Consider the following 17,965-nt stretch of genomic DNA (forward strand, 5'->3'; position numbering starts at 1 on the left):
GGTTCATTGTGTGTGCCCTATGAGAATGTATATGGTTTGTATATGAATAGTAAGAACAGTAAGAGGTGAGTGTGTTTAGTGAGGGGGAGTTTGTATGTGAAGTAAGGACAGCGGCCAAATATGGTCCAGAGGTGGAAGGATGTTATGTTCGTTTATTTTTTTAATTTTTCTTTCTTTTTGGTGGGTCTGGGAATTGAACCCAGGGCCTCATGCATGCTAGGCTAGTACTCTACCACTGAGCTACATCCCCAGCCTGTTTGTTTGTTTGTTTATTTTAAAGGGTGATGTAAATTTATTTGAAAGCAGAGAAAGAAACCAAGAGAGAACTGTTAAAGAAATTTAAAAAGACAGGAAGAATTAATAAACTTGAGGGGGATGAGAAGCAATGTGATCTAAAGTAGAAGGAATTTAGAGTTTTAATTTGAGAATGGAAAATAATGTCCATTTGTCAAAATTAGGAGAGAAGAAATTTGTATATGAATTTCTAGAGATAAAATGCAGAGTCATTTTTGGGAAAACTAGAAAGTAAATGAAATTAAAAATAATTTGTTGTGGAGAAGAATGTTGAGGTTTTAAGTATTGTGATTCTTCAATCTTCTCAATAAAATAGAAATAAAGCTCACAAGTTAAGAATGTAGAACTCTTGGTGATGATGATGATGAGGTTAGAGATTTCAATAATGAAAATAGTAAGAGCATCAGTGTAGAATTGTAATAAGGAGAATACTTAAAGAAATGGGAGAATGTTAAATTGAGTGTTAGGAAATTTGGTTTTTACGTTTGTGACCTTTTTTTTTTCTTTGTGACATTCTTTTATAATTGACACAATAATTGTAAAAATATATGAGGTACAATATGATATTCCAATACATACAGACATTGTGCTATGAATAAATCAGATTAATTAGCATAAGTATAAACTCAAACATTTATCATTTCTTTGTGGTGAAATATTCAAAATTCTTCTAGCTAATTTGAAATATGTTATTGTTAACTTTAGTCACCTGACTGTATAAGAAACTATAACTTATTTCTTCTATAAATTACAATTTAATATCCATTACAACTTCCAAGCCTTTGCCCATACCCAGTCCCTGGTAACCACTACTCTATGAGATCATCTTTTTTACCTTTCACAATGAGTAAGATCATGAGATACTTTGTATCTGGCTTATTTCACTTAATCTAATGCATTCTAGGTTCATCCATTTGTTGCAAAAGTCAGAATTTCACCTTATTTTTTTTTCATTTGGATTTTTTTTTTATTATAAACAAATGGGATACATGTTGTTTCTCTATTTGTACATGGAGTCAAGGCATACCATTTGTGTAATCATAAATTTACATAGGGCAATGTTGTTTGATTCATTCTGTTATTTTTTTCCCTTCCCCCCCACCCCTCCCACCCCTCTTTTCCCTCTATACAGTCCTTCCTTCCTCCAGTCTTACCACCCTCCTTTTCCCTAACCCTAAACCTAACCCTAACCCTAACGCTAACACCTCCCACCCCCCATTATATGTCCTCATCCGCTTATCAGCGAGATCATTCATCCTTTAGTTTTTTGAGAGTGGCTTATCTCACTTAGCATGATATTCTCCAGTTTCATCCATTTGCCTGCAAATGCCATAATTTTATCATTCTTCATGGTGGAGTAATATTCCATTATATATGTATATCACAGTTTCTTTATCCATTCATCAACTGAAGGGCATCTAGGTTGGTTCCTCAATCTGGCTATGGTGAATTGAGCAGCAATGAACATTGATGTGGCTGTATCTCTGTAGTATGCTGATTTTAAGTCCTTTGGGTATAGGCCAAGGAGTGGGATAGCTGGGTCAAATGGTGGTTCCATTCCAAGCTTTCTGAGGAATCTCCATACTGCTTTCCAGAGTGGCTGCTCTAATTTGCAACCCCACCAGCAATGTATGAGTGTCTTTTTCCCCACATCCTCTCCAACACCTATTGTTGCTTGTGTTCTTGATAATCGCCCTTCTAATTGGGGTGAGATGAAATCTTAGGGTAGTTTTAATTTGCATTTCTCTTATTACTAAAGATGGTGAACATTTTTCCATATGTTTGTTGATTGCTTGTACATCTTCTTCTGTGAAGTGTCTGTTCATTTCCTTAGCCCATTTGTTGACTGGCTTATTTGTATTCTTGGTGTAGAGTTTTTTGAGTTCTTTATAGATTCTGGAAATTAACACTCTATCTGAAGTATGAGTGGCAAAGATATTCTCCCACTGTGTAGGCTCTCTCTTCACATTACTGATAGTTTCCTTTGCTGAGAGAAAGCTTTTTAGTTTGAATCTATCCGTTGTTGATTCTTGCTTATATTTCTTGTGCTATGGGAGTCCTGTTAAGGAAGTCTGATCCTAAGCCAACAAGTTGAAGGTTTGGACCTACTTTTTCTTCTATAAGATGCAGGGTCTCTGGTCTAATTCCGAGGTCCTTGATCCATTTTGAGTTGAGTTTTGTGCAGGGTGAGAGATAAGGGTTTAATTTCATTCTGTTGCATATGGATTACCAGTTTTCCCAGCACCATTTGTTGAAGAGGCTATCTTTTCTCCATTGCATATTTTTGGCCCCTTTGTCTAGTATGAGAAAATTGTATTTATTTGGGTTTGTGTCCGTATCCTCTATTCTGTACCATTGATCTACCTGTCTATTTTGGTACCAATACCACACCGTTTTGGTTACTATTGCTTTGTAATAGAGTTGAAGATCTGGTATTGCGATACCCCCTGCTTCACTCTTTCTACTGAGGATTGCTTTAGCTATTCTGGGTTTTTTATTTTTCCAGATGAATTTCATAATTGCTTGCTCTATTCTGTAAGGTACATCATTGGGATTTTAATTGGAATTGCATTGAATCTGTGTAGCACTTTAGGTAGTATGGCCATTTTGACAATATTAATTCTGCCTATCCAAGAACATGGGAGATCTTTCCATCTTCTAAGGTTTTCTTTAATTTCTTTCTTTAGTGTTCTGTTGTTCAAATTGTAGAGGTCTTTCACCTCTTTGTGAGACTGATTCCAAAGTATTTTTTTTTTTTTGATGCTATTGTGAATGGGGTAGTTTTCCTAATTTCTCTTTCTGAAGATTCATCACTTATGTATAAAAATGCATTGGATTTATGAGCATTGATTTTGTAACCTGCTACTTTACTGAATTCACTTGTAAGTTCTAAAAGTTTTCTGGTGGAATTTCCAGGTTCCTCTAAATATATAATCATGTCATCAGCGAACAGGGATAGTTTGAGTTCTTCTCACCTAAACTGAACGAGGAGGACATACACATCTTAAATAAATCAATTTCAAGCAATGAAATAGAAGAGGTCATCAAAAGCCTACCAACAAAGAAAAGTCCGGGACCAGATGGGTTCTCAGCTGAGTTCTACAAAACCTTTAAAGAAGAGCTCATTCCAATATTCCTCAAAGTATTCCATGAAATAGAAGAGGAAGGAACCCTCCCAAACTCATTCTATGAAGCCAATATCACCCTGAAACCTAAACCAGACAGAGACACATCAAGGAAAGAAAATTTCAGACCAATATCCTTAATGAACATCGACACAAAAATTCTCAACAAAATTTTAGCAAATCGCTTCCAAAAATATATTAAAAAGATGGTGCACCATGATCAAGTGGGTTTTATCCCAGGGATGCAAGGTTGGTTCAATATCCGAAAATCAGTAAGTGTCATTCACCATATTAACAGACTTAAAGTTAAGAATCACATGATTATTTCAATAGATGCAGAAAAAGCATTCGATAAAATACAGCATCCCTTCATGCTCAGAACACTAGAAAAAATTGGGATAGTGGGAACATTCCTTAACATTGTAAAGGCCATCTACACTAAGCCCATGGCCAATATATTCTAAATGGTGAAAAACTGAAAGCATTCCCCCTAAAAACTGGAACAAGGCAGGGATGCCCTCTTTCACCACTTCTATTCAACATCGTCCTTGAGACTCTAGCCAGAGCAATTAGACAAACCAAAGAAATTTAAGGGATATGAATTGGAAAAGAAGAACTCAAACGTTTGTGACCTTGGTTGTCTATGTTGAGCAACTGTTAACTCTCTAGTCTTTAGTCTTTTAATTCATACAATAAGAAGAATAGAAGTTGTGATCAGCTTTGAGATAGAAAAATCTTGAATTAAACTCACTTAAAAATGGACAGAAATATACAAACCTACAATAATCAAGACATTAGTGGTTACTGGTGAAAAGGAAGACAGGTAGATCCACGGAACAGAACAGAGAATCCAGAAAGAGGGTATGGAAGGTGGCACACTTTTGTTAAATTCAGTGACTAGGGAAATTGAGGCAGTAGGATTATGAGTTCAAGGCCAGCCTTGGCAACTTAGCAAGACCTGGAAACTACAGAACTAATATCCCTAATGAACATAAATGTAAAATCCTTAAGAAAATATTATCACACTGCATTCAAAAACACATCAAGGAGATAATATGCCATGGTTGTGTGGTTTTATCCCAGGAATTCAAGATTGGTTCAACATACAAAAATCAATAAATATAATTCACCACATAAATAGAATTAAGGACAAGAATCATACATCATCTCAGTAGATGCAGAAAAGGCCTTTGGTGAAATACAGCACCCATTTATGTTAAAAACACTGGAGAAATTAGGGATAGATGAAATTTACCTCAATATTATGAAGGCTATATATGAAAAATTCAAAGACAACATCATTGAATGGAGAAAAACTAAAAACATTTCCTCTAAAATCAGGAACAAGACAAGGATGTTCACTCTCACCACTTCTATTCAATATAGTTCTTGAAACACCAGTCAGAGCAACCAGGCAGGAGAAGGAAGATAAAGGGATACAAATAGGAAAAGGAAAAGTTGAGCTATTTCTGTTGCTGATGTGATCCTATGTCTAGAAGACCCAAAAAATTTCTACCAGAAAACTTCTAGAACTGATAAGTGAATTTGGCGAGGTAGCAGGATACAAGATCAACACTTATGAATCAATAGCTTTCCCATACTTCAACAGTGATTCAGCTGAGAAAGAAACCAGGAAATCCATCTCTTTCACAATAACCTCTAAAAACATCAACAACAATAAAAACCTGGGAATTCATCTAACCCAGGAAGTAAAAGGTGTCTACAGTGAAAATTATAGAATACTGAAGAAAGAAATTGAAGAAGACCTCAGAAGATGGGATGATCTCAGAAGATGGAAAGACCTCCCATGTTCTTGGATAGGCAGAATTAATATTGTCAAAATGGCCCTACTACCAAAAGCAATATACAGATTTAATGCAGTCCTCATCAATATCTAGTGACATTCTTCACAGAACTAGAAAAATCAGTCCTTAAATTCATTTGGAAGAATTAAGACTCACAATAGCCAAAGCAGTCTTCAGCAAGAATGATGCAGGGGTCATCACAATAGCTGATCTCCAATTATTCTATAGAGTTATAGTAACAAAACCAGCATGGTATTGGCACAAAAATGGACGTGACGATCAGTGGAACAGAATGGAAAACAGACAAACCCACGTACTTCCAGTGATCTGATACTTGACAAAGGTGTCAAGAATATATGTTGGAGTAAAAGCCTGAGTAACAAGTGATGCCGGGAAAACTGGTACCCAAATGTAGAAGAATGAAACAAGATTCCTGTCTCCTTCCAGAGAAGGACAATCAAAGTAAATCAAAGACTTAGGAATTAGACCAGAAATCCTGCAACTGCTCTAAGAAAACAGGGTCAACACTGCATCATATTTTTGTGGGCACCTACTTCCTTAACAAGATTCCTAAAGCTCAAGAAATAAAACCAAAAATCGATAAGTGGAATGCCATCAAATTTAAAAACTTCTGCACAGTAATGGAAATTATTAAGACTATGAAGAGAGAACCACATAATGGGAGAAAATCTTTGCCAGTTACTCCTTTGACCAGGGATTGATATACAGAATATATAAAGAACTCAAAAAGCTTAACATAAAATAAATAAATAAAATAAAAAACATATAACCCAATCAATAAACTGGCAGAACTAAACATACATTTCTCAAAAGAAGAAATGCAAATTACCTACATATATATGAAAAAAATCTTCAACATCTCTAGCAGTTAGGGGAGTGCAAATCAAAACTAGTCTAAGATTTCATTTCACTCCACTCAGAATGGCAGTTATCAAGAGCACAAATAATAATAAATGCTGGTGAGGATGTGGTAGAGTGCCCCTGGTTCCAGTCCCCACACACACACACACACACACACACACACACACACACACACACACACACGAGAATCCAGAAGGAGACCTACATGTATACAATCAATTATTTCCTACAGAGGTAACAAAGGTAATTCAAGAAAGGTACAAAGGTAATTCAAGATAGCTATATGTAAAAAGTTTATTTTCTATGTTGCACCATTTAAAAAAATTAACTCAGCGAGTCAGACCTCTAGATCTAGGGTGTAACAGATTGTGCTACACAAAGATTTCATAGATACTACACTGAAAAAGCATGATCCATGGAAGAAAAACTAAGTTGAGGTTAATCAAGATTAAAGCTTCTGTTCTTTGAAACATGTTATTTAAGAAAATGAAAAGAAACCATATCTGAAATAAAGATCACATTTTCCTCTTAGGAAAATTCTTCAGGTCCTTAAAAATCAGATAGAACATATCATTTAGGCATTTTACATATCAAATTATCATGTATTGGATTTTGGGAACTATGTCCTAATAAAATTTGATGTTTTGAAAAAAATGAATAAGCAACATACTAAATTTTAGCAACTATAGTTACTTCATTTCCCAGCCTTTAACAGAGGGGGAGAAAGAAAGAAATAAGACTGGAGTTGTAACACACAGACACATTGAGAACAGTTATGTTCAACACATGGTACCTGAGGGAGAAGCAGCAAAACAAACACTGGTAAGAAAGAAGCATGAAAATTCAAAAAGCCTGGACATTGGGAGTTTCTATCATAGAGGCAACTTTTCACATGTTAGTAGATCCAGAGAAATCTACTATACTAACATAAATGCACACATAAGTTGATGTTCATTCATTTTATTAAAATAGATATTTAACAATCATCATAACAATGAAGCAGTCAGTATTCCTTTTATGTTCAGTTTCAGAAAGTTTGTAACGTATTTCCAGAATAAAATAAAATCCAGATAACTTGTGTACATTAAATAATATAATTTTGATGTTTTGAAAAAAATGAATAAGAAACATACTGGGTTTTAGCAGCTGTACTTTTTATCTGGTACTGCTGAGCTATGTCGTGAGCCCTTTTTTAAAAATGTGGTTTTGAAAAAATTTTGAGATAGAGTGGCTAAGTTGCTAGCCTTGAAAGTTTACTATCCTCCTGCCTAAGCCTCCCAAGTAGCTGGAATCACAGTCATTCACCACAGCACTTAACTAACATGTGTCAATTTTAAGTGTACAGTTCAATAAATTTTGACATATATTTACCCATGTAGTCACCACATTAACATATGGAAGTTTTTGATCACACCAGAAAATTTTCTTGTTCTCTTTTTCAGTCATTCCCTCACACCTCCCCTCTCATTGTGGGGCAGACACTGATCTACTTTCTGACTTAAAGATTAGTTTTGCCTTTTCTAGAATTTCATATGAAAGGAATCTTACAATGTATTTTTGTATCTGGATTTTTTTCTTTATAATATTATTGAGGCTTATTTGTGTTGTTAAATTTATTAGGACTTTTCCTACTGTCCAATAACACTATTGTATGGATATATTATAATTTATTGATTTACTTTTTTAAATTTGGGGCTATTATGAATGAAGCTATATATTATATGAAGAATAATATAAATATATGTTGGAATTTCTATCATAGAGGCCAACAATTCATATTCTGATCTTTCTTGTAACTTTTTTTGCCTTATAATCTAAAATATGAATGTTTTATTAAGTAAAATGAAATATTTTCAAGTATATGCCATTATAAGGATTTAAAAACACATTTGTTAGCTGAATAAGAAAGAAATCCACATATAATACCTTTTTGACAGATCATCTAATATGTGAATGAGTTAATGAAATATTTGAACTTTTTTTGTTGTTGTTCCTAGGAAGGTTATATTCAAAAGAAAAAAGAACTGTGGGGAATCTGTATCTTTATTGCAGCAGTTGACCTAGATGAGATGCCATTCACTTTCACTGAGCTGCAGAAAAACATAGAAACAAGGTAAAATTTCTTACATAAATTTAGGCCTCTACTGTTAAAGAAAACTACTTCAGACTCTTAATAGACTTAGGAAAGTAGTAAGAAATTCTAAAATTAACTAAAGCATAAAGGATTAGGTCAAATAGTGAATTGTCATTCCCTCCTGGAGCCCTTAGTGAAAGTTTATTCATTTTGCATGTCTTAAAAATTTTGTAGTTTGTGTACTGGGAAAATTTTTGTCTCTCATTGTTCATCTGTAGACATAATTATAGTTGTTGATAAATTGGACAGAAAAAGCAAGGATCTATAAAATAGGTTTATTATATATTAAAACCTTTATAAAAGTGGTATGAGTCTTTTTTAAAGGAATATAAAGAAAATTTATTAAAGATTTAAGATTTTAACATAGTAGTTACTATAATTACATTTTTTAGACAACTATGTATTCACACTACTGTGAATTTAGAAGAGTATATTAATTTGTTTCCAGTGATTCACAAACTTTGTGTTGAGAAATCATTCAGGACTTTGAGTCCTTCTTTTGCAGCATATTTACAGAATACAACAGTAAGTAATTTGACCAGTTGGATGGTTGTATGTTTCTTCTTGAATTAAACATGATTGGTGTTTTATTTAAATGAGTTAAATTGTTACACATTATGACACTTTTTTACATCTTTAAATAAAATGTGGAAACAAAGGCTTTGTATATTCATAAATATACAAAATAATATAAGAAGTTCATAGATTTAATGCAAGAACTGTAGGCACTAACACCCTCTTCTCTCTCTTCCTTCCTTTTTTCCTTCTCTTAAGTTACCCTAGAAAAAGACTTTGTTACAACAACTCAGTTTTCATGGTAGTCCAAGGACAGATACAGGTGTGCACCTCATAAAAACAGAAACTGAGAGTGGTTCTTTAATAAATTCTATTCTAGGGCCAGCAATGGTGGTCCACACCTGTGATCTCAACAACTCAGGATGCTGAGGCAGGAGGATTGTAAATTTGAGGCCAGCCTGGGCAACTTAGTGAGACCATCTCAAAATAAATGCTATTCTAAGACTGATTTCTTTTTCTCTAGACACTGCATATTTACTCCATTCTCTTTTATCTTCTAATCAACATCCTGATCTTCTCTTTCATCTATCATTTCTACTTCATCTTTATTTGCTTTTCCATAATACTTGTGAGGCTGCTCCCATTCCTTTTATAGGATGGGAACTTTTAATAACCTTTTGGGGGTTCTGTGTCCCCTGTTGATTAACTAAGCTTTTTATCCCCTCCATTTTTGAAATGAAGTCTCACTGTTTTGACCAGACTTATCTCAAACTCTTGGACTCAAATAGTTCTCCCATTTCAGTCTCCAAAGTGCTGGGGCTTAAGGTGCATGCCATTGCACCTGGTTTAACTGAAGCTTTCATTGGTTGCTGGGCATCCTATAAATAGATCCAGTGACAATTCTTTGGTTCATTTAACTGCTTTGGCTTAATTCCTTACACAAACTTGATTAGAAATTAGTGTATGAGATGTAGTTGATGATTGCTATCTCGAGTGCCCTATTGAAAATATATTTACTGATGAACAATAATGAATGACCTAAAGTCATAATTTATCAACTTAAAATTGTTAATCAGCTTTCCTTTTCCCTTCCCCAACAATTCAGTTCTAAAACCATTGGCAGGACAAAGAATGTCAATGTGTGCATTTGTGCCAGGGGAATACTGAGGGGTCTGGAGAAGATGTCAGAGCCCAAGTGGGGTGAGGAGGGATCCACACTGGGGAGTGGTGTCCACATGGGTGTGTGAGGGGCAACCTGATGTGGGCTGCTTGGTGTGCAGTGTCAGATACCAAGCAGAGTGGATGGGCAGCTAGTATAAGAGTTACATACAAGGCAGATGAGGGCAACCTGGTGTGGGGAGTCAGAGTATCAGGCTGAGGTACATGTCCTCCTGAAGGGGTGGGCAGTCCAGAAAAGGGAGTCAGTCTGAGCAGGAGAGGAGAGTGTCCACATGGGGGAGTAGGTGACCTTAGAGATGGATGTTGGTTTACTTGTACGTAGATTGATTAAATGGTTAAGTAAAAAGGATTCTATGTTTCCACTGTCAGAGATGAGTTAGAAATATGGAAAGAGAAACACTAGAATGAACCATATGATTTTGTGTTGGAGTTGGCTAAATTGATATGAATCTAAGGCCATACACATTCTAGAAACTCATGATGTTTAAATTGTACAAATGTACGGTGACTATAGATAGTGATTACATGTGTACAGTATATCTTAAAGCTAGAAGAAAGAATTTTGAATGTTTTCACCATAAAGAAGTGATAAATGTTTAAGGAGATAGCTATATTTAACCTCGTTATACAATGTGTATATGTATTGAAACATCACATGGTACCTGTTAATATGTGCAATTTTGTGTTTATAGCTAAAAAGATAACTTTAATTTTAAAATACATAGAGATAGATTTAGAAATAAATATAAATTGTATGTGTCCCTTTATGACTCTTCTTTTTTTTGTTGTTCTATATTCTCAACCATAGGTTTATTTAAATATAGATAGGTAGATGTGATTTGAAGACTAATTTTTCCTCTTTAAATTCTAGTAAAATGGAAAAAATAATTCGTTCTAAAGCACATGATAGTAATTTGGAATAGAGCTAATCATCCTTTGCATTGGTATGTCTCTACTTTGAAAATGAAATAAAACAAATTTTGACAGATTGATTTTTTTCTATTCTTTGCTTTGTAGTGTCTATAAATTCTTTGACTTACTAAAAGAAATTGATACCAGTACGAAAGTTGATAATGCCGTGTCAAGACTGTTGAAGAAGTATGATGTACTGTGTGCACTCTACAGTAAATTAGAAAGGTAAATTAAGAATTTCATTAGGGTTATTGTACCCTGATTTTTTATGTCTCTGTTCATAGTTAGATTCTGTCTGATAACAATAACATATTTAGTAAAATTATTAAGTATTGCCCCTTAGACATGTCTCTTTTGATCTTAATTTCTTATTCTTAGCTGACTTCTTTATGTATGTGTATTCTGAATGTTTCTTCCAAGGTTGTTTCATTATCCCTTCATGACTCATTTATTTTCTCAAACTTTAAACTTAATTCTCATTTTAACCTTATCTGCAAGGAGACCTGGTTCTGAATAGTGACCAAAATTTTAATTTCTTCCCAAGATGTTAGTTTAGAAAGGGGAAAAACAATGTCCATGGAAGGTGTATGTGACCTATATTACTAAGTTGTGATTTGTGTACTGTTGGTGATCTAGAAGAGATTTCACCATTACTGTTCAACTTGGAGAATAAGAAATAAGCTTGATTTAAGTTTTGATAGCCTTTTCATATAAACTATAGTCTCCTAATCCAAGCATTGTAGCCCTTAATATGGCATGTAAGGGAGAAGGGAAAAAAGAAAAAGAGCTCTGTGTCCTTAAATATTCTGGGGAGAATAATGATGGAGACAAGGCTGGAAAGAAACATCTTAGAAGCATGCATCTATTTTTTTCCCCTTTTTTCTTAATTGGTATGATACTAGAACTTCAGAAATGATATGAGGATAAGAAAAATAGAAAAAACAAAAACAAACAAAAATTGGCTTGGGACTTGGAGCATTTCTTCCTGTGTTTTAAATATAATAGCAATTGACTATCCCTCTTTTTTTTTTTTTTAAGCCCTTTCTTGAAGTAGAAGCTTTATGCTTAAGGAACTTTTTATTATTAAAGAAATGACTTAAGTAATTGCATAAGAAATTTGAACTAATTATAGAATACTTAGAAAAGCATAGAAAAGCATTAGTAAGAAAATGTCAATCAACCCAAATTTCAGTGTTAGATATAATCACTTTTTATACTTCTTAGGATATCTTTTTATGTTAAATTGATCATATAGACTTGTATATAATTCTTTTGTCATTTAATAATGACTTTTAATTTTGTTTCTGTCCTTTAAATTTGTTTATAACCATTTAATTCATATCTGGGAGCTTATCATAAGAATATGATCCCAAATATGATCCCAAGCTGTAGAGATTTTTGTCACAATATTATTTAGAGTAATGAAAAATTAGAAACAATGTAATTTATTTACAACTGAGGTTAAACAATAAAACATTTAAAATATAATCTAAACATAAAATAGTACAATTACTGTTAATTGTACTATTATCCCAATTAAGGACTGGGAATGTAACTCAGTGGTAGAGTGCTTGCCTAGCATGCATGAAGTCCTAGGTTTATTCCCCAACATTACAAAAAAGAAAAAAAAGTATAATTATAAAATTAACTTTGATGAGAACCAACATGCTTCTTATGTTAAGCAAATAAAGCAGTACATACTATGATCATGTGTAAGTAAGTAAATGTATATAAAGTCATAGTCACATACTGTGACTGTGTGTAAGGAAGAAACCCAGACCATTAATGCATAGAATGAGATGATTGAAAAGAAGTTGACTAAAATTGCAATCTATGTTTTCCTTGGTAAGGGAGATGTATTATTACCTCTGTAATAGAAAAAGTAAGCAAGGACTTAAGCCAGTTGTGAAAAAAATCTGCTCTATACAGATTAGTATTTTAAAAATGTATAATCATCACATTATTTCTACATAGACAGTTTTGGGGCTAGGAGTGGTTGAGGGTACAGTCCCTATTTTTTTTTTCTAGCCATACTAATTTTAATTGGATACTTCTAGTTGTTTTACTCTGTTGTCTTGAGATTAGGAATCTGCTTTGATGTTAGTTTCTGTTTTGCTTTTTTCAACATCTTCTACTGATAAATTTGTATTTGATTCTGCTGGAGGCTTAGGGAGAGTTAAAAAGGGTATTAGAAAGTGGAATGACCTAATAAATATTCCACATTTTACAGTTTACTTTGTTTAGGTGGTTTCCTATCTTTTTCTATAAATAAGGGGTAATGATCAATAAGTAAATCAAGTAAGCTGGCATTCTTTCTTTTTACATTCAGATTTATGTTAAGATTCTATTAAAAATGTGTATTTATTTCTTGTCTTTATTTTGAGGAGTTTAGTTAGTGCGAAATGATAGGGAAAAAGAGAATTGTTCAGGTGATAGAAAATTCAGATGATAAAAGTAAGAAGAAAAGCTAAAGTTGAATCCTGCAACTATTACATTAAATGTGAAAGCTTTAAAATATTATATGGATATTTCTGGAGTGCTCAGGATCTTCCTACATCCTACTCCTTGTGTTTTTCCTGAAGGCCAGTTAGTAACAGCAGTATTTCCAACTTGGTGAATAGTACTCAAGATTAAAATTCCCAAAAAACTTTTCTATAGAAAAGTTTAGTACGTAAAAAAAAAGTAGTAGTCTAGTATGATGTTCTACCAGAAAAGGAAAGCTGTAGTTGAGCTTAGTGGAGAAGAATGGAGTCTTTTGAACCAGACAGATTTGAATTCCAATTTAGACTCCCAACTTGTCATATATGACCTTGAACAAGTGAGTTGTCTAACTTTAGTGCTTAGTTTTCTAACTATATATTATGCTGATGATAGTGCTTACCTGTTTTAATATATTTAGTGAGATAATGCATAGACAGTTCTGAGTCCGGTGCCTGGTGTAAATATAATAATAAACTTGCCATGAATATTATCTAAATAAAAAGTTTCTGCCCAACATAAGAAACTCCTCATAGTCTATGCCTTCTTTACACAGTTACAGTGTACATTGACAACCCAGGATTCTAAGTTACTGAGTCCAGCATTTCCTGAACTTAGTAGACTACTTATATGTATTTATGAAACTGGAAATGGGAACTTTTGATCCAACAACAATAGAAATGAAATTAGGCAAAGAGTATAAACACACAAGCAAGACTATTTAGGGAGTTTTACCTTAAGGAGAAGGGGAGACTGCATTGAGGGACAGAAAAATCAATAGAAGAGGCCAACTTTTTATCAAGTAGCTGAGATGGGCAAAATTTTTGGAGGCATCTAGGTGCCAATCCTACATCTGGTCTCTGGTTGATTTGATTAAGAATAGGAGAGAGGTAAGGGAGGCCGCTCCGCACAGCGTTGGGACTCGGAGCAACCACTGGGGCTCCGGCGGCTGCCCAGGGGAGGAGTGGCAACAAGAGCTGTGTGGACTCAGAACACCGGGGCCTGCCCTGAGGAGAAGGAGGAGGAACGTGGCCGCTTGGATTTGGAGTGACTGCACCGGAGCTACAGGCGGTTGCCAGAGGAGAAGCTCCATGGCGAGCTGTTTGGACTCAGAACGACTGCTTCTGAACACCGGGGCCTGCCCTGAGGACGAGGTGGAGGAAGAGGAGCGCGGCCGCTTGGATTCGGAGTGACTGCACCAGAGCTACAGGCGGTTGCCAGAGGAGAAGCCACGAGGCGAGCTGTTTGGACTCTTAAGCAACCGCTTCTGAACATGGGGGCCTGCCCTGAGGACGACGAGGAGGAAGAGGAGCGCGGCCGCTTGGATTCGGAGTGACCACACCAGAGCTACAGGCGGTTGCCAGAGGAGGGGCTGCGTGGCGAGCTGTTTGGACTCAGACCACTTCTGAACACCGGGGCCTGCCCGGAGGACTAGGAGGAGGAGGAGGAGGAGTGTGGCGGGTGGTTTGGACTCGCAGTGACTGCATTAGCGCTCCAAGCGGCTGCTCAGAGGAGAAGGCGAGTGGTGAGTTGTTTGGACTTAAAGTGACAGCTCCTGAACACAGGGGGGCTTCCTGGAGGAGAAGCATGGTGGGTCGCTTGGTCTCGAGTGGCCGCACCAGAGCTCCGGGCGGTTGCCCAGAGGACGCGTGTAGCGGGTCACGTGGATTCAGAGCCACTCAGAGCGACTGCTCCTGAACACCCGGGGGTTATCTGGAGAAGGAGGAGGAACGGGGAGGGTCACTTCGACTCGGAGTGATTAATTACCCAGGGCTACGGGTGGTTGGTGGGAGGAGGAGGCATGTAGTGAGTTTCTTGGACTCCTAGTGACTGCACCGGAATACTGGGCGGCTGTCTGGAGGGAGAGGCGTGTGGCGGGTCTCTGGGACTCAGAGCGATTGTACAGGGCCCCAGGTGGCTGCTCAGAGGAGGGGCCGCATAGCCAGGCGATTAGGTGCAGAGCAGGGTCCCAGGATCTAGGAGGCTTCTTGGTGGAAGAGCCGCACAGAGACAGGCTTAGGGCGGAGCGAAGGTTCCAGGCCTGTGGGCAGATTCTCTGAGGAGGGGCAGCCTAAGGAGATTCATCTGCGAAGGGTGAGGCTCCCAGGCCCAGGAGGTAGGGCCGGGCCCCTGGGAACTTTGCAGAGGAAGGCAGCCCAGCCCAGGCGGTAGCTGTAAATTGAGGGGAACCTCTAGGAGGGAACTGACCAGCGAGACCTCCCCACCGGGTGAGTCTTCCCTGCCGGGTGAGGTTTCCCCACAAGGACGGTAAAACCAGAGACTCAGGCCCAAACAGGCCTTGCGTCAGCACGCAGCCTAGGTCCCCTTTGAATGACCATTGGTCAACAAGTGGAGACACCTCTGCCCACTAGCAGGGATTATACCCCACCTGAAGGCCACCATTCCTAGAGAGGCAGCTTCCTTGTGGAGCACCGCATTATCAACTTCCTCCAAGACTTCAGCCTACTGAAGGCTAAGGGGGGATATATATAGAAATCTTCAGGGACATTGTAATCAATAGAGGAAATCTGCAATATCTCAGCGGTCCACTGATACCTGAACAATATGAGAAAACAAGGAAAGAAAATGCTGCAAACAAATCTAGATGTTACATCAATAAAACCCAATGACAGCATGGCAGAAGAAATGACAGAAAAGGAGTTCAGAATGTACATAATTAAAATGATCAGAGAAGCAAACGATGAGATGAAAGAGCAAATGCAGGCACTGAATGATGAGATGAAAGAGCAAATGCAAGCATTGATTGATCGCACCAATCGACAATTAAAAGAGCAAATACAGGAAGCAAAAGATCATTTCAATAAAGAGTTAGAGATATTGAAAAAAAACAAACAGAAATCCTTGACATGAAGGAAACAATAAACCAAATTAAGAACTCCACAGAAAGCATATCCAATAGGATAGAACACCTGGAAGACAGAACCTCAGATATTGAAGACAAAATATTTAACCTTGAAAACAAAGTTGAACAAACAGAGAAGATGGTAAGAAATCATGAACAGAATCTACAAGAACTATGGGATATCATGAAAAGGCCAAATTTAAGAATTATTGGGATTGAGGAAGGCCTAGAGAAACAAGCCAAAGGAATGAACAATTTATTCAATGAAATAATATCAGAAAATTTCCCAAATCTGAAGAATGAAATGGAAAATCAAGTTCAAGAGGCTTATAGGACTCCAAATACACAAAATTACAACAGACACACACCAAGGCACATTATAATGAAAATACCTAACATACAAAATAAAGACAGAATTTTAAAGGCTGTGAGAGAAAAGAACCAAATTACATTCAGGGGGAAACCAATACGGATATCAGCAGATTTTTCAATCCAGACCCTAAAAGCTAGAAGGGCCTGGAACAACATTTTTCAAGCCCTGAAAGAAAATGGATGCCAACCAAGAATCTTATACCCAGCAAAACTTACCTTCAAATTTGACGATGAAATAAAATCCTTCCATGATAAACAAAAGCTAAAAGAATTTACAAAAAGAAAGCCAGCATTACAGAACATTCTCAGCAAAATATTCCATGAGGAAGAGATGAAAAACAAAGAAGCAAATCAGCAAAGGGAGGAATTATCCTAAAGGAATTGTCAAATAAAGGAGGAAACAAGTTGTGTCAAACAAATAAATAAATAAAATTTAAAAAATGAACCAAATGACCGGGAAACCAAATCATATCTCTATAATAACCCTGAATGTTAATGGCCTAAATTCATCAATCAAAAGACATAGACTGGCAGATTGGATTAAAAAGAAAGATCCAACAATATGTTGCCTGCAAGAGACTCACCTCATAGAAAAAGATACCCATAGACTAAAGGTGAAAGGATGGGGAAAAACATACCATGCACATGGACTCAGCAAAAAGGCTGGAGTATCCATCCTCATTTCCGATAATGTGGACTTCAAGCCAAAGTTAGTCAGAAGGGATAAAGAAGGTCATTTCATACTGCTTAAGGGAAGCATAAATCAGCAAGATATAACAATCATAAACATCTATGCCCCAAACAGTGGCTCATCCATGTATGTCAAACAAATCCTTCTCAATTTCAGAAACCAAATAGACCATAACACAATAATACTAGGTGATTTTAACACGCCTCTCTCACCACTGGACAGATCTTCCAGACAAAAATTGAACAAAGAAACCATAGATCTCAATAACACAATCAATAATTTAGACTTAACGGACATTTATAGAATATACCATCCAACCAAGAGCGAATACACTTTCTTCTCAGCAGCACATGGATCCTTCTCTAAAATAGACCATATATTATGCCACAAAGCTAATGTTAGCAAATACAAGAAGATAGAGACACTAGCATGTATTCTATCAGATCATAATGGATTGAAGTTAGAAATAAATGAAAGAGTAAAACACAGAAACTATTCCAACATCTGGAGATTAAACAATATGCTATTGTATGATGAATGGATAACAGAAGATATTAGGAAGGAAATTAAAAAATTCTTAGAGGTAAATGAGAACAAAGAAACATCATATCAAAATCTCTGGGACACTATGAAAGCAGTACTTAGAGGGAAATTTATTTCATGGAGTGCATTTAATAAAAGAAATAAAACTCAACAAATCAACGACCTAACACT

At 36.2% G+C, this 17,965-nt stretch overlaps 1 protein-coding gene across 3 annotated transcripts in view; it reads left to right on the top strand.

Annotated features, from left to right (window-relative positions):
- The window catches only part of RB1 (RB transcriptional corepressor 1), a 153,093-nt gene that overhangs the window by 16,525 nt on the left and 118,603 nt on the right, over positions 1–17,965 (top strand). For 2 of the 3 annotated variants that reach the window (XM_079137639.1, XM_079137637.1), the window contains exons 3-4: positions 8,104–8,219; positions 10,953–11,072. The exons of the other annotated variant lie outside the window; for it this stretch is intronic. In XM_079137639.1, coding sequence (XP_078993765.1) covers positions 8,104–8,219; positions 10,953–11,072 — 236 coding nt within the window. The remainder of the gene's footprint in view (positions 1–8,103; positions 8,220–10,952; positions 11,073–17,965) is intronic. 3 annotated transcript variants of the gene reach the window in all.

The sequence above is a fragment of the Sciurus vulgaris genome (assembly GCF_902686455.1).
Source record: "Sciurus vulgaris genome assembly, chromosome: 4".
In the NCBI taxonomy this organism is placed as follows: domain Eukaryota; kingdom Metazoa; phylum Chordata; class Mammalia; order Rodentia; family Sciuridae; genus Sciurus; species Sciurus vulgaris.